The 24,848-nt window shown below is 39.4% G+C and overlaps 1 protein-coding gene and 1 long non-coding RNA gene across 3 annotated transcripts in view; both read right to left on the bottom strand.

The window, feature by feature from the left end:
- The window catches only part of SPOCK1 (SPARC (osteonectin), cwcv and kazal like domains proteoglycan 1), a 241,998-nt gene extending 221,425 nt beyond the window's left edge, over positions 1 to 20,573 (bottom strand). Inside the window, exons 1-2 of the mRNA XM_071759083.1 lie at positions 20,322 to 20,573; positions 19,810 to 19,977 (exon numbers count right to left, since the gene is read on the bottom strand). Coding sequence (XP_071615184.1) covers positions 19,810 to 19,977 — 168 coding nt within the window. The 5' untranslated portion in view covers positions 20,322 to 20,573. The remainder of the gene's footprint in view (positions 1 to 19,809; positions 19,978 to 20,321) is intronic.
- A 2,442-nt stretch (positions 20,574 to 23,015) lies between these two features.
- Positions 23,016 to 24,848, bottom strand: part of LOC139803113 (uncharacterized) — a 73,017-nt gene continuing 71,184 nt past the window's right edge. For both annotated transcript variants that reach the window (XR_011728886.1, XR_011728885.1), the window contains one exon: positions 23,016 to 23,260. This is a non-coding gene — a long non-coding RNA (uncharacterized lncRNA). The remainder of the gene's footprint in view (positions 23,261 to 24,848) is intronic.

Here is a 24,848-nt window from a genome sequence, read left to right as displayed (position 1 = left end):
AAGTGAGTGAATTAATTCTTTCTAATCATAAATGTCTCACAGCCACATTATTTTGCTCAAATTCTGAAACCAATTACAGTACCATTGGCCAAATGTAGCCATTTCAGTCACATTGGCAAACTCTTATCTCTGCCAACATCTTGTTATGGTGGATAAGAGCTCATACAGAGCAAAAGAAGAAAACCTGAGTGAAGAATTTTTTTTTAAGCCATCACACACAAAGCAAAAACATTACAGTTTTTTCCAGAAGATATGAGAAGAAAGAAGATGTGGGGATTTGCACCAGCTTTTATTTATTTATGTATTTATTTTTATGCTCCAATATAATTGAGTATAGTTGTAGATTTCTCACAAGAAAAATTCATGAAAATCATCCTTTATATGAATCACTGTTATTATGAAATTATTTCTGAGGAATATGCAATACACACTTGAATGGATACAGTTTTATTTCTAAGAAGATGAGAAGTATACACTTCTCCTGTATACAGCCAAGTATAACACAATTTAAGGAAACCTGGATGAAAAGTTTGAAATTCATCATAGCAGCCTCTTCAAAGGAAAACCTGGAAGCTTACTATGAATACCAATAGATCATTCAAAACTCTGGCTTTAGTATTCTCATGCAGTTGGAATGCAAACTGAAGCAGTACAAAGTACTATATTTGGGGCACTTTAAATGAGTTGTCAGATGAAATGCTAACAGTAAACCATAACAAATCCAATATCACAGGGAATAAAGTCAATTAGAGAAGACACCCCTCCACCCCCCTTTTTTTTTTTCCCCTTTTTTCCCTTGTATTTAGAGGCTGTTACTATTTCCATTCATTTTGAGTTCATACTGTACTGGATATGACATATCTTAGGGACTTTAGGACACACATGCTTAGGGAATCTTCTATTAAAGTGCAGAAAAGAATCCAAGGAGTAGCCACTAGAACAGTGATACCCACTGTTAATAGAAGACAAACAACTGTGCTGGATGAAAAGCAATCTGAGTTTTTCTGACAGGTTATATTTGAAGGGAAGGGGAGTATTGATCTTGATATCTATTTAGAGTTATGACATGACAATGAAACCCACAAAAATAATGCAGCTTATTTTATCAACTGACAACTTCAAATTGACCTTTTGCTAAAATCTAATTTAAAAACTTTTGTTCCAAAAGAAAGGAAGAAAAAACACACAATCACCAACATCTGCCACTGAGAAACATCTGTCACTTGATAATAATTTGACCACGGCAGGTACCAGGAACAGCTTAAGGGGAAGGCAGCAGACACAGCAGCAAAGCACGTTTAGAACAATTTCTAAAGGCCACTTGCAATAGTTTTCCTGTGTTCTGACTTGAAATGATATTTTTAAACCTACATCTCTAATTTTCTCCTTCAGGCTACTGACATATAGCAGAACACAGTCATGTTGAAACAAAATAGGTTTCTCTTGAGAGGATTATTTTCAGGTCTTTAGAAGGAAAGAAGTTTTAAATTAATGTATGAGGTTTAACATTTTCACAGGGAAAACATGACTCCAGTAAAGGTAAATTTGACGGACTTCAATGGGACCACAATTTCAACCTTAAACACCAGACACTTGAAAATTACAAGTAATATCTAGAAGTGGCTAAAAAATTGGAAAACACTGGGAGAGGTTCAAGTTGAGGAGTAAGCATTTGATTTTATTTTGATCAGCAACAGAGGGAAGAAAGCTGAACATCAGATACAGAAGCATTCAACCACATTCAACCTTAAGTTTTGTTTTAGGTGAAAGCTGCTCTTCCCATGGCTAATATTTCAGCTCTGCCAGAACTCAGAATTTAACAGCACTAAGCTGAGGAGAGAAAATACTGTCATGGACCTATAATAAAAAACTATTGAAGTAGGTTCATAGCAAGGTATCAACCCCACTAAAAAGAGAAGGCAAGTTCAACTTCAATAAAAGCTACACGTCAAAATACCCATGATCTCACAAAATATGTTTTGTGATACCACAAAGTAAAATAGAAAGTAGCACATTCTGTATCTCCTACAGCAGTCAGTTGTTTATTTGGAATTGACATTAGTTAAAAATGCTTATTTCCAGGTCTGCCTGCAGCCCCACAGCCTCACACTGTGATCTGGTCAGATACCAAACCTTGCTGGGTCAGGTCAGGTTAATTCTTGTGTGCAAGACAAGCTGCTACATCCTACCCTGCAGATAGCTACATTTCAAAGGCAGGTAAAGCTCTTGTAATTCTGTGAAAGTTTAGTCACTAGAAAATTTTTTCCAAATACTGTTTTCTAGCATTCAAACACATCTACCCCTTTGGCAATGTATTTATTACTTTATTACATCAACATATAAACATCTAAGCTGCTCAGGAAGACCCTAATTTGGAACATGCAAGCTAGCCCACCAAGTTCTCGACCATTACTCTTCCAAAGCTGAACAAATACTTCAACATTTGCAGATTTAGAAACTTGAAGCATCCTGTCTACATATTAAATACACTTGTTAATGTATTTTTACAGTGACCAAAATTCATACTGAGTTAGTTTTTCTGTTTGTTCCCGTTAGAAACAGCACTGTCCAGAAGTATGTAAAGAGAAGTAGAGATGGATATGAAGAGACTGCTGGTGGTAAGCTGGTTATAAAGCTCCAGCTGATGTTACAGATTGCTATATCTTCCTGTATCTTACACAAGAAAAGCCTCAGAAGAAAAATTACCAGAAGGCAACTGAAGAGATAGATGACATAGTCTGGCAGCTGATAAAACCAGTAGAAAAGCAAGAGAAAGGTTATGTATTTATTTTGTTTCAAAGTGTGAGGAGCCCAAGTGTTTGACCAGCTTACTGGTCATGCAAAGTGTCCTGGTTGCATTGGGTCTAAACATCAACATAAAAAAAGGAATTGTTGGACAACCAGAACCCATCTGGGGAAAATGGCAATACCACAGACTTTTATCCGTGTGGTTACAGGATGGGTCTACACGTGAAATGGAAGGACACCAACAACTTTGGTAGATTTTCTTTCAGAAAAATGGGAGTGGGGCTTAAAGAGGCAGTGCCACATCTCACACTTCATTTTTCCAAGCTCTCAGGAAAACTGATTTGACAGGTGAGTGGACCAGATAAGTAGAAACTATGGTTTTCCATGAAGAAGATAAGAGAGCCTAGGGGGGTTATTATGAATTTCTGAAATATGCTGAAGTAGTATCTTTCATCTGAACATGATAAAGCTTTATCAGGGTGAGGTTACAACTTCATTATAAACAGCAATTTATTTGAAGCTTCAGGCATGCTATTGAAAAAATAACATACCTATGCTGTCTGCTCAGTACTTGTGGCTACAGAAATTAGTTGACATCATATTGACTTAATCAAAAGGATGCATTTTAATTCTATGATATTTTACATAACAATGGTATGGCTACCATTTCCCTGATACAGAGTATGACATTTACAAAATCTATTAATTTTTGTAGCACCTATAAAATGATGACTATTCTGTACAAAGAGTTAGCTTTGGCTTTCAAGCAGGCCTTTAATACACTGTAACTTGCTTTACACACAACCAATGTTTCCTACATTAAATGAGTATAGATGCTTTATGTTAGAGCCTGTCCTTTATGCAACATTCCAGGAGGCTTTGTTCAATTTACTTTCAAAGCAGACAAAGCTGCACTTATTGATGATATCCTGTCAAACAGAAAAATTAATGACTTTAGTGAGGTTATAAACTTGCTGAAAAGACTGTACTGATCTGGGAGCTATACACCACTCTCCTAGGAACCCAAACTCCTAATAATCTGGTATCTATGTACCACTTAGTCAATAATCCAAGTTTTTATGGACAAGTGTTATCCTAAACCATTTGTTTAGCACCACATATTCATAGATATACCAAGATCAAACATATCAGGAGATTCCACCCATAAATAGGATACAATTCCAAGGAGCCAGACTGACAGCATTGGTTTGGATAAACCTGTGCTGCTGTGACTTACTGGCTAAGAATATTTGGTAACAAACTCACAGGACTTGGCTAATGGAAGAATATATAGAAGATACCTATAAAAAAGGAGGAGAGAAAGATAAACACTAGAAAAATGGAGGAAAGAACAGAAATGACAGAGAAGAAAGAATAAAGTGGGAAGTGCAAAGTAAAAAAAGGTGCTGCATAGTTGACTACAAGAGACACAGAAATATAAAACAGAGCATAAGAAAAGAGATGTAGAACAGCAAGGAAAAAACCCATGAATCTGAGGATCAAGTGTTAGATGTCAGGATGAGCCTGTGGTCTGTAATTACACTCCAGAAGCAACAGTGAATGGCTCCAGGCAGCACACAACTGGGAAAGAGAAGGTACTTGCACAGGCATTCTGAGAGCAGGACTGCACAGCTGTCTGTGCAGGACCTCACAGAGCTTGTGCACAAGTGCCAAAACAAGATTTTCAGGATGACAGATGCTCCGAGGTGGAAGATTTCTGTAAAGCTTTCTCAGCAGCAGAGTTACAGTCATTACCACAACACATGGCTTCATTGTAATTTTCCATGTGAGAGGCTCCCCTTCACTGGACAAGTGAGTCAAGTATAAAATACTCCCAAGCAAATGACAGCTTTTAAGCTCATCTTCACATCTAACAATGACAGCTGTTTGCCTGACTCAGATGGATGATTCAACCAGTGTTGTCCTCTCAGCTCACTCTAGAAAGGAGGGAAATAGAGAACCAGTTTATTTTTAAGTATATCTTGCTAACAACATTTTGAGGAGAAAGCCTTTAGAAAGCTTTCTTTGAGAGCTGGGGTCTTATTTAAAGTCAGCTGCAGAGATAAATAAGAGTAGATGGCTTCCAGAGAATCTGGAGACCATGCAGGAAGCCTTAAAGAACAGAAAGATCATATTTTGAAAGCATTGTGTGACACTTTTGGTGCTTAGTCAAGTCTTAAGTAAAGGCCAAGAGTCAAGCCCCTGTCTGAAAAGGGCTGTAGAGACCCATAGTTTTGGTAGTGCTGAAACAGCATTATCTGGTGGCTAATTAATTCCTGAAGAATCCAGATGGTCAGCAGACTCTCAATCCTTTCTCCCCAGTAGCCATTACAGATTTAAAGACTGTTCAGACTAGTTGGGAAACTAGCTGGACAATTCAAGGAGGCACTTTCTCCCATCAAAAGGTTTCAGAGATATTTTGTCATTCTTTTCATTCATTCAAAATGGATCCAGAGTTAGATGCTGTAATCCAAGATGTTTCAATTCTACTAAGATCTCCTTACCCAAGACATGAACCAAAATATAACATGAACCAAATCTCTTTCAGGAATACCTCAGCTATCCCTATATTGCTGATAAATATTTCAAATGCAGAATTTTAAATGTCAATACAGTGTTTCCAAAGGGAGAGAGCACTGCCTGAAGAAAAATCTATACCAGCAACAGCCCTTTCAGAAATACCAACAACCTTGCATGGAGCAGCAAGATATTCTATGTTTTTTACACAGATATCTAGCTTGAGGAAAATATGGTCCTCAAATAGGTATAAGTCACCAGAAGGAGAAATAAACAACATTTAATTGTTTTTACTTTCTCTAAACTATCTCCAGAAATCATGAGAGCTTGGCCTTGGCTATCACAGTCTATTATGTCCAAAAGAAAGTTCAACATATTACAAGAGATTCCCTCACAGCCTATCTCACTGCAAAGCACAGTAAAGGAACAGACAGAATACCAGATATTTCCAAGAGGAAACTAAAACAGAATCATAGAGTATGTCTACTTTAGTTGATAGCAAGGATAACAGTAACACAAGCACAGGAATGCTTTTTGCACAGGAATGTCTTTGATGACTAAGAAGGTCTTAGAGACCAAGGTAAATTCATTCTTTAGAAGACATCTTTATATAGAGAGACACTAGTGCTTCATACAGCAAACGAGCATTCATTCCAAAATGCTCAAAAATGCCCATGGATCCTTTCCAGTTAGGTCACAAGCACAATAAGATTCCTCTCCCAGAGAAGTCCTAATCAACAGAGAGACAAGCAGAAATCCCACTGCTTCCAAAATAAATCTGTCAGAAGCACAAAATGATTTAATGGCCCAGTCCCCTTAGGTGCAGCCATACCCAGACCACGTCTCAGAGCTCTTCCAGGCACCAATCTAGGAGCACTGCCAACTGCACAGGGACAAAAGAAGCACCAGTCAGATATTCTTTTTAACATAGGTTGGTAGTTTGCCATTTCATTTGTTAAGTGAGGCTGGCTGTGACTTTTAGTCTGGCATTTTCTGATTGTTATTATCCAAATTACAGCAATAGTTCCCACTCCCTCACTTCTGGGAATTTACTGTGAATTTTTGAAGCTTGATCTAAGGTTTATCTCTGAAAACCAGCCTTCTTTCTCCTACATTCAGTAGAGTACAAGCAAGACTTCAGAGGTTAAAAAATCCATGCATTTTTGCAGTGCTTTTCAGAGAGGCAAAGCTGGAAGTTAAAAATAAAACCATTTATGTAACACAAATGCTGAGGCTGAAATGAAGGAGGAGCTAATCCTGTAGCACTCAGCTTTTCCCATTTGCACTGTCTGCATGTGAAAGCAAAAGATAATGGGAGCAGCATTAAGTAAGCACAGCACTGAAATCAGTGTCAGATTTACAAGCAGTGATGAACTGCAAAACATGGATGCAAGGCTAGGGAGCTGCTGTGCTCCATGCAGGAATATAAAAGAAGACACTTCCCAACCTATGTGGTGGCTGTGGATGGGCACTATAAAAAGGATTTGTAGTTCTCAGAAATGGCCAACAGGACAAGGCCCAGCACTGCTGCTGACATTTGTAAAGGAGATGGGAAAAGAAGAGTTGCATGAGGGAAGCAGGGTGTAAACCCTACACACTTTGAGATAACAGTATATTTGCTTTGCTAGAAAGTTTGGGAAGGCAGACATTCATCCAAATCAGGAATTTGTTCCCTAAAGAGTGGTTTAGAATAAAAGTGAGCAACAACTTGCATTGTCCTTTCCCCCAGAAAGAAATGCTTTGTAAGCAGCAAGTGAAAATTTGCTTTACAAAATTCCTTTTTATTTTCCTTCCTGTCATTCCCCCAAATTGTTAACAATGAGCTGTTTTCTCCTTGTTGTTGGATTTCATGTTGTTTTTATGTAGCACAACACCAGGCCTATTTTTCTTGTTCTACTGCTGAGCAGAGTAACTTAATGATCCTTTAAAAAATAACAAGGCAGGTTTCCAACTCCCTTTCCCTTCTTGTGGTACAACCACTCTGCTTTCTCAAAGTATCTGCAGCCACCCAATAAAGAGTCCTAAAAACTACACTGCCAGCAGTGCTGGGGGAGTGGGTTAAGTGGTCTTAATTTCTTCCTCAGTTTTTTGCACAGTCACATTAGTGCAAGTTATATTTTTTTCTGAAAGAAACAGCAGATAATTCCCTGTTATTATAGGGAATGCTATGGAATTCTTCAGCCCTTCAAGGCAGTTGAAGTTGCAAACAGCACAGCTGCAGCAACTTCAGATGAACCTTTCTAGTCTAAGCAAAACATTCTTAACAAGAGCAGCATACTGAGAAGGCCCAGAGATTGTCTCCAAAAAAAGACCTCAGACTGACAGAGATGTTTTAATTTAGCTCTCCTACTGACCACATCAACTGAGGATAAAGATTATTTGTATAAAATTTGCCTTGGTCAGCAATGCTTGCAAAGATGACAGCTATAGTAAGTTGGCTTCTACATGATCAAGTATTTCTACTCCAAGATTGAGGTAATTTATGAACTAAATACATTCAAGAATTTTTAAAAAATGTCAGTTGAACTGAATATGGACAGACAATTTTTTCAGTCTTGTGAAGTAACTGGCAGAGTTGGAAACTTTAATTTTCATATTGGAAATTTTTTGAGCCAGTTTTACATGAAAATTAGCAATGAGAAAGATGTCTGGGCAAACACAAAACTACATGTTTATTCTGAGAATTACTTGTGAAGAGATACAGGGAGTTTAGGATGAAAAAAATCAAACACAATTCACAAGGTATTTATAGTTCAGCACAGGAGAAAAATAGGTGCCATCAAAGACCATTTTAGTAGCTATTATAGATACTGCCCAAAAATATTCCATACATAGAGGGAACAGAGGGAATGGCACCACTATTTCCACGGAAATATTTTATATCTGTACCCATAGAGTCTGCAGGGAGAAAGAATGATATAAAATAGTTTCAGAGGCTAAGAGAATATCCTATTCACTGTGACTTGAAGGTAAATACAGGTCATCTCACAGAGATAAACATCTCAACATGGATTCATTTATCTTTTTTTGAAAAAAAAAAATGGTGATCTTGACTAGATTGGATGGTTGCAATAATCCATCCATCTCCTTTCAGATAGAGAATGCCATTTTTCTGCTTTATTGATGAAAAACATATTTAGAGTATTTTTCTCTTTAGCAACATTCTGTTCTCCTCTATGCTCCTACATCTTCTTAAAATAAAATATTTTTAAGTTTTTAATTTGGGGAATGGAATGATGCAACTAATCAATCAGCCTTTGCATCCAAGATCTCTGATTGTGCCTGCAGGGCTACCACTGCTTTCTAAAAAGATTACATAGACCAAAAGAAACCACTTTGGTTTGCCCTCTGGCTTTCTGTGTGGAACAAGTGTCATAGTGAAACCCTGACAAAATCCTCTCATGTTTTTTAGCTTTGAGAAACTGCAGCACAAGTAGTATATACGTACACGTGTATATATATATATATATATGTATGTAAGGGGGTTTGTTTTGATGTTTTTTTAAAAACAAGCTACAGTACAATATTGACCACAATTTGAGCAGAGAACAGAACTGTTTCTTCTGCACAGAAATAAGGACAGTGGAAAAGAAAAATGGGCATTTTTTCATATTTGCCCTTAAAAAAAAAAGCATACATAACAGGTTTCGGCTATGCAGGGTGAAAAAGTTCTAAACTCATCCTTGTGCATCATGAGAAACTGGCATCCTGGAGATGTTTTGAAAGTTTGCATGTTCTCCATGCTTTATATATGTCCTACACACTAAATTACACCAATTGTTCCAAATTCTTTTCCTACTTTACTCCACCACTGTATTAGAGCACTATTGGTAGGAACAGAGCACACTGCTGCCCAAAGAAGCTTGCAGCAGCACATGCTCACTCAGTGGATGCTGTTTAAAACAAGCTTTGTCCATCTGTTCCTCTGCTAACTCTGAATGCTACAGATATCCATGACTCCATTGCAAGGAAAACAGTGATAAAAGCACATCTATTTTTTCTACAGTGCACCTTCACAGTTTACCTTGAATGAAAAGCAGTTCAAGCTGCCACCCAAGTCACAGAGTAGGAAGATCACACGAGGGCAGATGTTGATAGCTCCTCATCGGGCAATAAGCCAGCAGTGACTGCTTGGGAGTCCAAACCTCAGCAAGACAATGTTTATAGCTGCTCCCAGAATTTCACATGGTTCTGAAGTGGAGGCTCCCAGGAGCTTTGCTCACAAGAACAGACACTGCATAGGTCAGGGGTGGCCAACTAGACCCCAGTAGTATGATCTTTATATCCCTTCCTGCTCTCCTCTCCCTGCTCAAAAATTGTCCATTGCCACCCATTAAAGTTTCTTTACTTATGATATTCAGTTGTATTTTCTCCTTTGTGAGTCTTTGCACCTGGATAAGAAAAGCCTCCTCACATCTCTAACAGCACTACTTCTGAGGTAAAAAAAAAAAACAAAACCAAAACCTTTAATCTCAGGTTATAAGAAGTTCATTATAAGCCACAAAATCTTGCCTCTATCAATCATTTTAACATTTATTAAGATAAGACACAGGCATAATACACAAAACACCTCTTCAGGAGGAGAATCAAAGGCTCTGTAGAGAGGAATGGAGACTAGATGTAAAACTAGACATTTGTGTCACATAACAATCATAATTTCAGTCTATCTTGCCCTATATTCTAATGAAAATAAACCATTAAGCATCTTGTTGTATTGAACTTAACTGTTATATAAGCTCGAGGAGATTAATAAACCTGTGGCCATTGTTCTGAATTACTACATAGTTCCTCATGAGTAAATATATCTGGTTCAACTCTTTTCTTAATGCTGCAGAAATGCAGTTATACACATAACTGATAGTTGTACAGTATTTTTCCAATTTATAGTTATTCTAATTAAATGTGGCAATTTCTTTTTGGATGCTGTTGTACTGAGTGAACCATAATGTGGAGATTAATGGTTGCATTTAAGGAATATGGAAGAGAATTCTATATTTAAATTACTAATTAACCCATGCCTATGGGTATCTTTACTGAAGGCAGCACAAGGTGTTCTTTTATGCGAGAAAAGTTTTCTTAGCCATACAAAACATGAGTTTAAAAGAACAGTAGATTTAAAATTTTTAAGTCAACTTCACCAAATGTAGTTTAATATTAAAATAAAACAAGGTAAAAAAACAAGTTTTGCATATTATGTCTGCTTTAACAGGAAATGCCTGGCTCTGCTTCCATATGATATCAAACAAAAGGTGTGACTGTCTAATATTAAATAAATAAATATCTAGCTAGAATCAAAAAAGTCAGTTATCCTGGTGTCACTTGGAAAAAAAAAAAAAAAAAAAAAAAAGGCCAAAATTTATCCCTTGTATACTTTGAGTGAAGCCTATGTTATCAAACATGAAATGCATTTGACCCAATAAGCACTGCTGTCAGCTGCTGGCAAATCTATCCAATGGGAACCCTGCAGACCTGTTAAGCTTTGTCTTTCTGTATTCCAACCCAGCACAGAGCTCAGTAGGAGAGCACCGTCCTGAGACTTACACGGCATACATTTCATTGTTAGCTGTGGCACTAGCCTGATGGATAACTCTGAGCGAGCTTTATCCTCCGCTTCCACATCTGTCTAATGTAGCTGTACCTCTCCGTACGCCTAACCAGCTCGGGAAAGTGCTTGGAGAAGCAGCAGAGAAGGCCCCGGAACCTGCGGGCCGGACACGAGAGGCAGGGGTCGGGTACAGCCCCGGATCGCTCCCCGCAGGCGGGGCCGGGCCGGTTCAGCCCCGGACAGCGCCCGGGGGCGGGGCCGCTCAGCGGGGCGGGGGCCGCGCAGGAACGCGCTGAGCGCAAAGAGCCAGGGGTTTACAGCATGGGAGGTCCGGACCCATACGCAAACACCGAAAGACTATCAGAATCGTCCTAGAAATCAGTGTTCACAGCGCAGCACAATCCTGTTTCCGTACAAGTCAGTATTTTTCCCATTGCCAAATTGTCTAAAATGCATTTTTATTAATATTTACCAGCTGCAATCAAACTCTGCCAAGTACCTCAACTTCCCTTGTACAAACAGAAACACGACTCTAAAAAGAATTTTTTCCACTTCCTTAAAAATCAACTCCCTCATTTCTTCTTACTCCTGCAATCATAATTTTCAGCATCCCTCCCCTTCCATTCTCTAAAAGTTAAGCAATGCTCCCCCAAATCCAGTGACCACGGCTGACTCTACCTCAATCTCCTGTTCAGCCTGCAGAGGCTGAAAAGCACATAAAAGCTCCTCACAGAATACACTGTGACATTTCAAATGAAATTGGATGTGCAGCCGAATTTCCTGATCAGGCAGTTTTAAAATAACCTGTGTAGCCAGATCAGTATCAGTGCCACTATCAATCCCCAGCCCGTGATATACTGAAACCCTCTTCGAAAGCTGATCTGAATATAGTTACTTCAACAGGAATTTTTAATAAAGCATTTTTCTACCTGCCCAGGAGAAAGCAATCAGTGAAGTGGATTTATGACACTAAGTTCATTAAGAGGACAGCTAAGATCACAGAATTAATTGATGCCCCTTGTACCTCTTTAATGAGAATGATTTCCTGTTATCCAGGATTACAAACTGAGCTATAGAAGTGACAGATAAAGACCAATTTACTCCCTGTCAAAATCTCTATTCAGTAGTTTAGCAATTTATCTGTAAACTGAATATGGAATCATATCTTAGCGTTGCAACTTATTGGACATAATTTGGTCCAAATATGTGACTCTTTTTTAGCTGCCAACCTGCAACAGCAAACCCAGGGAGGATAACCCCTGGAGTGATGATGACATTTCAGGGACTTGGTAACTTAGGCCCTGTGAAAAGCTGAACCAGTGAAATGTAGGTAATATAGAAACTGATACTGGTGGCAGCAACGTTGCCTTTGCTCTTTTTCAACTCCACATTCTTGTCTTGTTTGGAATCTATAAAATATGTACATTGTAGACTGTAGATATTTGATTTTCAGATAGCTTCATTTTTCCGTTCTTCACTTCAAGCAAGGTGCTTCTATTAATTCTGGCCAAACACCTGATCTTTCAGCCTTTTCCAAGTACAAAATGTCCTCTGAAAGTCAGAAGGAATTGTTTAATCTAACTGATCTTTCATGTACAGTTGTTATTTGTCTAAGAGAACAGGAAGATGAGGAATATAAGAATCAAGCCTCAAGAAAAGTCTTCAAGAATTTGGTTATCACCCTCAACATAAGCAAACTCTTTTGGATTAATATAATTTTTCATTATGTAAATAATAATTTGTTTTAATAAATAATAAATAATTTATTTTCATAAATGATCAAACAGCCCTTGAATAAAGAGATGTTACCTAAAAAGAGTTTTCATGCTCTAATTGTAATATTTGATCTCCATTTCCCTCATGAAGGGAAAAAATAAGTACTTTTACCTCTGGTGCCTCACCCCAAATGCAGGGGTTTTAGCCACAAAAAAAAAAAAAAAAATGCACACACTTAAAGATGTGCTGACTAAAATTACATATTTCTAGCTTCCTATTTAAAACCATACACAAAGAGCAAACAGTTAAAATATCTGGGACGACAAAAAAAAAAAAAAAAAAAAAAAAAAAGCCATAACCTTCTTGATTCAAAACACAGTATTATAACTAAGCTTAAACTTTTGGCATTTGAGAATGAGCCTGATTTTCTCAACCCTGATCCCGAACAATTTATTTGAAGTAAACCTAGTATTAGTTACCCATGGACACTTGAGCCTAATAACAGTGGTTACACAAGCAGACATCAGAACTCAGCTTCCTAGACTATTTTCAATCCATCCATTTTATGTTACAGTTACATGGTTTGACATGATGAATGGTTACTCTAAAAACCTGTAAAACATATTAGTGAAAACTTCAATCCACAGAACTATACAGCAGGGATATGATTTGTGACTGTATCCTACAGAACATTTCTTTAAGTGAAGAAATTATGAAACTATTCAAGGTATAATTTAAAATACATGGTACAGGAACTAACAGTTTTCTACTGACCTATTTAGCTTTGGAGTCTTAGGGAATTCCTGGGGAAGATGGATAAATGTCAGTTAATCACAAAAAGTTGTCTTTCTGTACCTTCCATGTTAATTATTCTGACATAAATGCCATTATGTTTCCCCTTGTCCACTGCAGAAGGGAAGTGTCACATTTGAGAAGGGCATTTTCAGTAAGCATATCTCTTCTGATTATGAACTACATTTGCACAGATCCAGCCTCATGATTTGCTATTCTTTTACACTTCATGATGCTTTGACAAGCACATCTCAGCTGTACTTTTCAATCACATTTATATTCCAGCCTTGTCCCTCTGTGGAGTAAGCACTGCTCAGAGAGACAACCTATGCTAAGAGCATCTGGGTAGACTTATAAATCACCTTTCAACTCTGTCCTGATCCACTGGACTCCATACACACAATTTTCACCCTCAATTAAATCTCAAGGTGGGGCTGGAATGATTATTTCCTGGGAAGCAAGCCTGAGGTGCCTGTGTGCCACTTCACTTGACTGGGTATATCCATTACCTAACTAGTAAGTTTCCTTCAAGCATACTGTACACCCTCCTTATGACCATCTTCTCTGCTACATAATTAGCAGGACATCAACAATTTTGCCAGGAATATTATATATTGATAACTGACTGAAGCACAGAAAAATCTGTGCTCACATTTGAGGTGAAGACAGTAGAAAATATTCTGGTAACTGTTAGCAGAAAAATACCTAATTTTGCCTATAGATCTAAAGACAACAAAGGAAAAAAAATGCAATCCCAAACTAAGTAGCTTTCCCTTAGCATCTAGGGTATCAGGTGATGTCTTGAAATTGGTTGAGTCCTTGGTAGGGAGATGACATTGAAAGCATTTACCTGCCAGGGAAGAGACATCAGAAGGAACCCAGACTACACAGATTGTTACCTCAAAACCCCCAAAGGTTCCACCAGACTAGAAGCTCTATGGATAGGGAACAAGACAACCATCTGCAGGGACTTCAAACTTAGTGAACAGACACATTCCAGGTTCTTTTATTACAGCTTCCTACATCATATTCTTTTTTTGTTAACATACAGGTTAACAAATTGAAACTTAAGTGTTCATTAAGACACCGCTTTAAAATGTAACTGTGGCTGGAGTAATAACCTTATTCCTAAATTCAGAAATAGGTTATTTTTGTCACCAATTATCTACTTCTTTAATTCAACCATGCAAGGCAAATTCTACTGTCCCTCTAACCTTCTAAAGCAAATCTACTCTTACACAATCAACTTCGTATGTCTAAGCTAACAGTATATTTTAAAGCAGGTCCTTTTCCTTTGTGATGCTGGAAGGCCTTTGGCTCACCAGCTACATAAAAATTTGTATCTCTTGAATTTTGGTGATCAGAAGTGCTCACGATATTCTTAATTTAGGTTTCTCTTCTGTAGATTGCACAATTTTAGTTCTTCAACAGAATCAGAAATCTACCATTTTATGCATTCTTACAATATATTTGCTCTCCTTAGAGTAGAAGTACTTTTGTTACCTAGAATAAGTTTGAAAATCAATAAAAGTACAGAGGTTTTCCCTCTCATCTATTTCAAGTTGAGCTGCCAGAATCCAGAATAAGTTCATGCTACCTCTAAATTCCATGACCTTCTAGTTTGTACTTTTAAATTTAATTTCATTTCTATTACTTGAGTTCTTAAGGTCTTTCAATTCTGCCTGCTTGGCATTCCAACCCTTCTCAGTATTGGTCATGTTTTCCAACTGCTATGAAGTTTCACTACCACACTTCTATTTTGGGGCTAAACAAATCAAAGAAAGGTAAGTGCAACAAAGGGAAAAGCAGTGCAGAAGTGTGAAGAGCCAGTCCAAAACCCAACAGTTCACCTGTAGCAAAGCAGAAACAATACAGGTCACTCAGTTCCTCTCCCTGCATTTCTGATCAGGTGTGAGGAGGAACTTACAGGCTCAGGAAGGTGATGTGCATGAATAAGAGCCAACATTGTCTCTTCAGTGGATTGTATCAGGCATGGAAGTCTATGATGAGCATGGGAAATCCAGAAACTCATCTAATAACACAACTATTTGTGCTGCTGAGAGCTGTGTGCAAGTATTTACCCACAATAAGCCTGAGAAACTTATACACACAGATGACATTTCATGCCTTGCTTCTTAAGCAGGCACAGCCTCAGAGCATCTCCAGGCACATAATGCACGGGGGTTTTAACATGATAGCCTGAACTGAAACTCTGTAAGCAATAAAACTTAGAGGAACAGCTTAGTTAATGCTCAGAACGTGGCCTGGCAGCTTGCCATGCATAAACATGCACTGAAACCAGAGTTCATGCCAAGATTCTTGGCTTCCAACTTTATAGAAATTCCTTATGCAGTTGATACTAGATCCACTAAGTTCATTTAACTTTTTTCTTCTGATTTGCAGTTTAATCCATAGCTAGTTGAACTTATTACCTTTTTATATATTAGCATCAATAATGTAACAGACTTAACTCTGAGAAGTATTACAATGAGTCTGTTCATATAATTTTGATTAAAGACAGGCCTAACACTAAGAACACACTTACTCTTCTGTGCCAAGCTCTATGAACACAATGAGAAGCACAGTGTGGCCTATTACAGCCATGAGTATGGCAAGTCACATAATAAATGCTTTTTAATAATAATGCTCTTTAAAAACCGATAAGAATTCACTTTGCATTTGAGCTCCTTTTAAGCCACAGACTCTCTCGACAGATTTGATCAAAAGATTAAGGCCTTCACAGTTGTTTCCCTAGTATCAAGAGGTCTGATTTGACTCTCCTGTCCCTGATGTCTGCTTTTCCTAGCCTCAAATCTGTACAAGGGAAATAGCTGAAGTTCCTTCCTAATGACTCCAGCGTGCTTACTTTATTCTTTTTCTGGTAATAATTATATTGATTTAATTTTTATGGTTTAGACACTTATTAAAATAGACCAACTCAGTTACTTAAGTACATATCAAGCCACATTCAATACGCAGATTAGGTGAATAAGAAGCCCATATTACTACAGATCCTGAGCTCTGCCCTTTCTCTTTTACAGCTTCAACACTGTTATGAGGAAAAGAAATACTATTATCCCCAGCCATAAAATGGGATGTAAGGCAGAGCTAAGGTTTTATCACTGGTGACATAGAAGGCCAATTCCAGGCAAGGAAAAAGGAAAGGAAGACAGAGGAATATCACGTTCAGATTGTAAAAAAAAGCTCATTAATGCATCAGACATCCCATCATTACTGATACAGGACAGCTGGGAAATACACAAGACTTTCAACAGCATGTGCTTCACAATATTGGTCTCACTATTCATTTAGAGGCTCTGCTTGGTTGTAAAAATGGAGCACTTCACAATTCTATAAATTGTGTTCAATTAATGTGAAAAGATTTCATTGTAAAGTATTGTTTTAATCAGACCCCTTGAGGCCATTTGAAAATGTTGACAGGTCATCATTTCACACTATTAAATTCAGTCAGACTTAAAAACTTCGCCTGATTATGTGGATGTAATGGAGACTTCAAATGAGATCTACCTCTCTGCTCTCTTTTCAAGGAAGAGTAATGACTACTGGGCCATTATATGCAACTACCATGCTGTCTTTGCCAAAAAACAAAACAAAACAAAACAAAAAAAAAAAAAACAACCCAAAAAACCCCAAAGGGTCATACAATAAAAAAAAAGATGATCAATAGCTGTCTTCTCAAATCAGGCCATATTGGACCATAGCTCAATACGCTGACCAACCAATTGGTTTTGAAAAGAATAACTGAAAAAGTTGAAAGAAATCCAATTTAAAATTTTATATTCCATGATTTTTCTTCTGTAAAAAAAAAAGCAAACCATGCAGCACTACAATGTTATAACAGATTTATGTGCACATCTGGGTGTGCAGATGTTTGTGCTGCATACACATTCAAAGTGGCCACACCCAAACCAATCCAACCTCAGCTCCATCCATACAGGGTTTCTCCTGTGGTACATAAGCACACGGTTATGTCAATATTTGTGCAACATAACATGACAAAATTCAGACAGCTACTAAAGATAATTATGAAAATTATTGCAGCCTTGCTTCTGCTGCTTTACAGGGTATAAACCAGGCCTTCTGTTTTGTGGTAGCTGTAGTATCAGATCCAAGAAGTTATTAACTGAAACACCACTTCTAAACTCCAGCTTTCTGTGCAAAGCTCACATTGAGAACCTTATCTAAGTAGTGATATATTTATAGTTACAGTTGGGAACAAAGGGAAGATAGGAAGCTCTTTTCCCTACAATTCAACAGCTTGGAATGACACACTAATCTACCCCATAAACAGCAGTTAAGTTGCATTTCACCAGGCAGTTTTTTCACAAATGTTGTAATGATCTACCAGAGCCACAAAGCAAGAACCAGATTTTTCTCCTGACATCTGTGTATCCAAGAAGCATTCTGTCTCTACTGGGAGCAACTCCACCTATACATGCCTTCATCTGTGGACACAAGACCTTTCACAAGCTTTTTGTATTTTCTTTTTGGAAAATGCTAGTATGAGGTGATTAGTGGTCTCTGTTAATTTAGAAGGTTCCATGGATAATCATATACATTCATAACATGATAGTTCTGAAGTCATTAAACAGAACAATTAAGATGGCTGGGTAGAAAGCTATCTAAACTTGGCATGAACTTTCCATTATTTGCTTTTGCTAGGCAGAGAACTGGTTAAGAATTTTTCCCACAGTTCCCAATCCTGTAGAAAGGAGTTTTGAGGCTTTACAGTTTTAGTTAACATTTTCAGAAAGTCTAAAAAGGACATTTTCTGTTGTGAAACCTTAAAATATGAAAGCAATAATCTTCACAAACATATTTCACAGGAAGAGGACTAATTTCACTCACAATTTCACTTGTGAGAATAGAGAAAGAGCATGAAAAGAGAGGTTGCAAGGACTCCAGGCATTAAAAAAAAAAAAAAAAAAAAAAAAAAATCAAAACAAAATGGCATAAAATGAAATAATAACTTTAAGCTCAAATGTGCTATTAATACAAGGTCTCAATTTGGAAAGAGACTGTCAGTTCTTAATTCAGTTTCCCATTTTCAAATGCTGCCTATTTATTGTAATAAGTTGCATGTAGACATTAACAAGTTAATCCTTAACCTGAATTCCCCAAGAGACTAAACAAGATGTTAACAAAGATTCTCTTGGAGGTCAGTAGAAATCTATGACTCCATATTAACTGTAGTGTCCCTCTATCAAACAGCAGTTACTGTACAAGCCTGGGCTTTTCCAGACACCTGGGCTTTATATGAGCACTCTGACAGTTGCAATAGGTGGATGCCATCAGAGACTGCACAGAAATATGCAGTCTGACATATCAGCTGATAATATTGTTCTGTTCATACTTTGTTATATTGAGATTCAGAGCAGTACTGTTTCTCAGACACAGAGGTGACTACAACCACAGGAACAGGTAGAGTCTAAGCCAGGCAAACAGGTCACATTTAGCTGTAACATTTTGGCTTCCTCTTTATAAAGTAAACTACAGTGTTAACACGACAGAGACACATTGTATCGAAGTGTATCTTGTTAATACATTATAAAATGCCAGAGCTTCCCAAACACACAAACAAAATCTTACAGACAAGCACCAGCAGAACTGCTAGACAGCTCCCTTTGCTGGAGTCACGCTGCAGCCACAGAACACAAATCCTCTACAATAAAGAATACTTAACCTCAGTGTGCTCAAAATGAACATTAATGGTACCGTTTCCCTTATCCAGCCTCTGGCAGACTGAAGCTGGGTTTTCTCTGTCCCTCAGGAAAGCTTTTTCAGCATGTGGACAGCAGAAACAAAAGGAGCTCCATAAAGATTACGTTTACCATAAATTTTGCCTTCTCACTTTTCCCAGTCATTGACTTAATACATGCAATCATATTCAAACTAGGGGAATTCAAGAATTAATCTGTACAGATAAATGTCATAGCACATGTTACGACAACAACACTATTTTCCAGACTGAAAAAACACCAAGTCAAAGCATTGCTTCTTCCATCCCTTAACCACTGTCAAAGATCTCAGTGAGTAGAACTGACAATAAAATGTTTCACACCAAATCTGCAAGCAAGAAAACCTTTGCTCCTTACCACCTTGTGGCATGAACCGGTAAATATTCCCTTCTTAAACACACACCGTTTCATAATTTTACAGCTAACTGGCTTCTTAAGCAGCTGGTACAGAAACTTCGCTCAAAGTTCCTCTCAAAAGGAAAAATGAAGACCATATGCTTTCAACGAGACTGACAACAAGCCCAAGTTGCCCCCATGGATGGGGTAATCAAGAACGCCGGAACCGCCTGTCCAGCTTCCAAGCAGCTCTGAACACCCTTCAGACAAGGAACAACCGGTTGCCCAAGCTGCATCTCTCTTCTACCCACACCTGAAAGCCAGCAGCCACCATCGAAGGGATGTGACGGTCAAATGGAATAAACAAGAAGCATGCTATAAAGGAGATCTACTTACATCCCGGAATTTGTTCCAGTACTTGTCTTTATCATACTGCGAAACGGTGCTCAGCCATTTGTCGTTGTCCAGGAAATTACCATGATTGCTGTTACTCGTGATGATTTCAGGATACCGGCTCTCCACTTGCAGGAAGCACCAGGCAGCGATTACCAGCACCCCCGACATCTGCAAGGAGAGCAGAGGAGCGGAGGGGAGCGGAGCGGCGGCAGGGGCGGCTCTCCCGGGCAAGGAAGTTTGAGGGATCCCGAGCTGAGGCTCCTTTCCCCTCACGCCCTTCAACAACTTCTGGCCGCGGAGCTGCTGGGTCCGCTGGGACCCCCCCCTGCCCTCCCAGCCTGGAGGGGCGGGAACACCGACAGCAAGCACGGTAAAACAGGTCACCTGGGACCGGGCTGAGACACCAGCCAGGGCACAACACAGCCTTACGAAACCCCAAATAAAGCCTCCGCTGGAGCAGCCAGCCCTGGCCCCTCGAAGTTAGGATGCCAGGGCGAAGAGGAAGCCCCTACCTCCGGCCGGGGCTTGGAGCACCGTGCGCGCTGCCGCTTCCTCCTCCTCCTTCTCTCCTTTGTGCGGCTGCCGCGGCTCGGGCGGCGGGTCGGGGAGCCGGCGAGCCCGGAGTCGGCGCCGTCAGCGGCTCCGGGTGTGCGTGGCCGGCTGCGTGAGCGGCGGCAGCAACGGGGCGGGCCCGGGGCTGAGCTCTGGCGCCATCTGCCTGCTGAGGGGAGGCGGCGCCCGCCCCAGGGAAAGGGCGAGGCCGGACGCCGCTCGCGCGTGTAACGGTCGCGTGTAACGGTCACGGTCGCGTGTAACGGTCGCGTGTAACGGTCGCGTGTAACGGTCGCCGGGCGGGCTGCAGCGATGGCTGCGGAGCCAATGGCGGAGCGAGGGCTCAACGGGCAACTGGAGAGGAGGTCTGAGAGGAAGGCTGGGGATGGCCCCGTCAGAGATGTTGACAATCAAGTCACAGAGTTGTTGCTGTTGAAAAAAAACCTTCGAGGTCATAAAGTCCAATTCTTAACCCAGAACTGCCAAGTCCACCGCTAAACCATGTCCCTCAGCACCACAGCTACACAGGTTTTAGATCCCTCTGTGGAGTCATCGCTCAGTACACCACTGCCCTGGGCAGCCTGTTCCATATTCAGTCGAAACCTCCTCTGGTACAACTGGAGTTCTTTCTTTTCCTCTTGTCTCTTGCTTGTTAGCTGGGACAAGAGACCAACCCCCACCTCATTCCAGCCTCCTTTCAGGTGGTTGTAGAGAGTGAGATCTCAGCCTCCTTTTCTCTGGGCTTAACACCGCAGTTCCCTCACCTCTTCCTCATCAGACTCGTGCTCCTGACCTTTTGCCAGTTCTGTTTCCCTTCTCCAACATCTCAATGTCCTTGTAATGAGGGGCCCAAAACTGAACACAGGTACCAAGTGTGGCCTCACCAGTGACAAGTGATGATGCAGGAGTCCCCACTACTACTTCAGCCTGGAGTTACAGAGCCATAAAACTGGCCTCAAAAATATTAAAAAAAAAAAAAAAAAAACCACCACAAACAAAAGCCAACCAACCAACCAAAAAACCCAACCAACAGACATCAGCTTTTATAATCCCTGAGCAGGATGTAACTGGATTGAGTCAATAGTTTTTCAATTTACAAAATTTTAACGTTTCAAAGGCACAGAAGTAATCCCAAGTTTATTAATTTCTTTTGACAAGAAACTTTCCTTAGCTGGTCATCACACCCCACACTGTGGGGAGGTTTCTGCTCCCCATGAAGTACGGGATTGCCCAGGTCATCGGAAAGGGTTTAAGGGAAAGCCATCTTCCATTTTTTAAAGTTGGGAGAAAAATTATGAGGGGAACTACATACTACATACTAGTCCATACTAGTCTTGATCAGCAAGAAAGAACAACTGAGGAGGTGGGAGAGAGGGATGGGCAATTTTCCACATCAGGACTTGGGTGGGTTTTGCTCTGTCCCTCCTCAAAGCCCATGAAGAAGCCACTCTTCCTCCTCTTACTTCTGAGCATGTCAAAGGACAGGAAAGAGGGAAATTTCACATTCACAGTTAATTTTCAAAATAGGGGGGAGACATAGGGGGAGACTCTCTTACTGAGGATTCTTACTTTCTGAACCTGGTTACAGAGAGAACTCATCCCCTGCTAATAAATATGATGCCCAAAAGTTAGGACTTATACTTTTTCTGATCATTTTAAATACAGCTGTGAGTATTTTAAATACATACTGTGAGTATGTATTTTTCATGTACGGTTCATTGAACTGTCTTGTTTGTCTCCAAGAAAACTATCAACAGGGTTAGATGCACTTTGTTCACGCAGACACATTAGGTGTTTGGTAACACAGGAAAGGATCACATTTATTAACTTTTTTTACTGCTGTGTCTGAGCACTGGTCTATTCTGTTCCTATATCTGATTTTAAGTACAATCCCTAAATATCATGCAACCACAAAAAAAGCCTCAGGGGAGAGAAAAAAACAGTGAGGTTTTATTAATTTTAACAGCAGAGAACAATTGCACAGGCACGTAAGTACCTCACACTGCAGTCTCCCCTTGGTGAATATACAATCTAATGAAAGCTACATGCCTGCAGGAGGGCAAAATATAACCCAATAAAAGCAACAAACAAAAGAAATCCAAACCAAAACCCTGCAGATTTGGATGTAAACCCATGTCCAAATGCCTTACTCTACTTTCACTCCTATATTGGACTATACCATTCTTCTGATGGTGGTCCAGGGCAGGTATTCCTCTCAATATATCTGTTGTACACAGACTTTCTTAGCTGTTAGTTTCAGTAGCAGACATCTAACAGTGATAGGTTTATAACTTCTACCTGCCAGGCTGAACACAAGCTTTTATCTTTCTTACTTAAATTAACAGAGTGCTGTGCAGTTTATTCTGTATGAGTCTCTTCTGTAAGGCTTTCAACAACAGAGAATTTACCTTCTCTGTGAAGACATTAATGATCTTGCATCATTTTCCTTCTCATTGTTAAGGGATTTCCCCAGTGAGCTAACAAAAATCTATTGCCATTCATCAATATGCAGTTCCACTTGGCTCCCGTGCTTCACCCCAGACACTGCTGCATTTCAGCACTGCCATACCTGCTGCATATTTGAGGATTCTGATGCACAAAGGACTCATCAGTGCTTATCAGTTTTGATGAGTTACTGCTTTCTTGATCCCACCCAAGGTCAGACCAACTTAATCCTTCATTGAACTTTTTTTCAAGTAATGGATTGCTGGTAAAAAGCAGCAGAAGATTGTTTCCCCCCAAACCTGCTGGAGTTCTACCCATTATATATTGATAGCAGCAGTGAGTTCATCCCTGTAAAACACACTTGTTGGTGAAATAAACCAGGCTCAGTCCTTCAGTGACTTCAGTACAGTTGACTTCAGATAGGGTGAAGCAGGCTGACATCCTTGCCAAAGACCTGAATGATAAATTACAGAAACACTGTATACAAAGTGAGTAATTATATTCTTACTTGTAGCATTTATGTCAGAAATGTGTCTTCACTTATTTCATGACTTCATAATCCCATATTCAAAACATGACTAATCTTTCTTGATCCACTAAAACACAGGCTTCCTGTTTAATCCTGATAGCAATCTTTCTCACTCTGCAGCTGCAGCATTTTACCTCTACACTGTTTATCATCCATGACTAGAATTGAAACAACCTTGTCAGCTGGTTTTTATCTCTGGACAGCGTTATAATTACCTCTAATTCTGAACCAATAATGTATCTCTCTATAGCTGATGATTCAACTTTTTGGTATTTTTTAATGTAAAAATCTCTTTTTTTCCAAGTTAGAAGAACTGAAGAGTTTAAAAATATTTTTATTATATATTTATTATGCCACAGTGTTGATTTTGGATACTATTTGATCAGAAGTTATAATTACAACCGTGCCCTGCCAGCTCCTCCATGCTGTAACCTGTCCAACAGAACCTTCGGGTGCAGAAAGGATTTCACACATACATGAACCAAGGGCCAGATCTCAGCTCCAGCTGCCTTTTCCTGTTCCCCATGTAGAGGAATGTTACAGTTCTCTTAATAAGGCACTTTGGGACTCTCAGTTAATAGATGAAGCCTTCAAGACCAGCTTTGCAGGCAACATAACCGAGCACGTTAACTTCCCTCAAGACCAAAACAAGGATACCTGGACAGCCAAGCCATCCCCTCCTGTCCACTTGAACTTGTCCCACATCATAACCAGCAGCCAGCAGCTGTGTACCCATTAGGGTAAAGTCAGTGGCAACAGCACATAGGTTTCATCATGTAAAGAATTTTGCTTTCCCTATTTTACTTACATGACACCGAGACCTTCATGATTGCTTCCACAGTTCTTGTGGCAGTGGCTGCAGCCTTTGTGGTAGAGCCTTGAAAATCTTCGGTGGACTTCAATTAATGGTTTTTCCCCTCTTGTGAGGCACAATCCCATTGACTTATTTTTTATAAAAGCATTTGCCCTGGAAAGGAAATCTTTACGGTAACAAACATTTTAAGTACATTTCTATACTTTGCTGTGTACCAGCATCATTCACTACTGGATTAAGAAAAACCAGTCCTTTTAATTTAACTGTGTTTTGAAATATATCACAAAAAAGCTACATGCAGTGGCACAGACCTTTACTTAACATCCCTTTGTATCCTTTTAATAGACAGGAGTTTTATTTCCTCCTGTAATTCTCAGAACTGCAGATTCAGCTTTGTTAGCTCTGCTGGGCAATTGTGCAGAAAAAAACTAATTTAAGGTGTGCAATAAGTGATTGCTGGCTTATACAAAGTTCCTGAGACATTTGTCCATTTTACAACACTGTCATTCCTCTTCTTTAGAAATACTATAAATACAGGTTCTGATTTGACCTTTTCATTTGCTTTTGCTCCTGGTCTCTTCTCTATATAGGACAGCTTTATTTTACTGCAACACTGCCTGGAATTTTGCAAGATTTTGCTGAATGCTTGCAACCAGAAGTGCTGTGAGGATGTCATGCAGGCAGGAAATGATGTATTTC

This window comes from Heliangelus exortis, chromosome 15 (genome assembly GCF_036169615.1).
Source record: "Heliangelus exortis chromosome 15, bHelExo1.hap1, whole genome shotgun sequence".
Classification (NCBI taxonomy): Eukaryota; Metazoa; Chordata; class Aves; order Apodiformes; family Trochilidae; genus Heliangelus; species Heliangelus exortis.
This window is presented reverse-complemented; position numbering and strand designations above follow the sequence as displayed.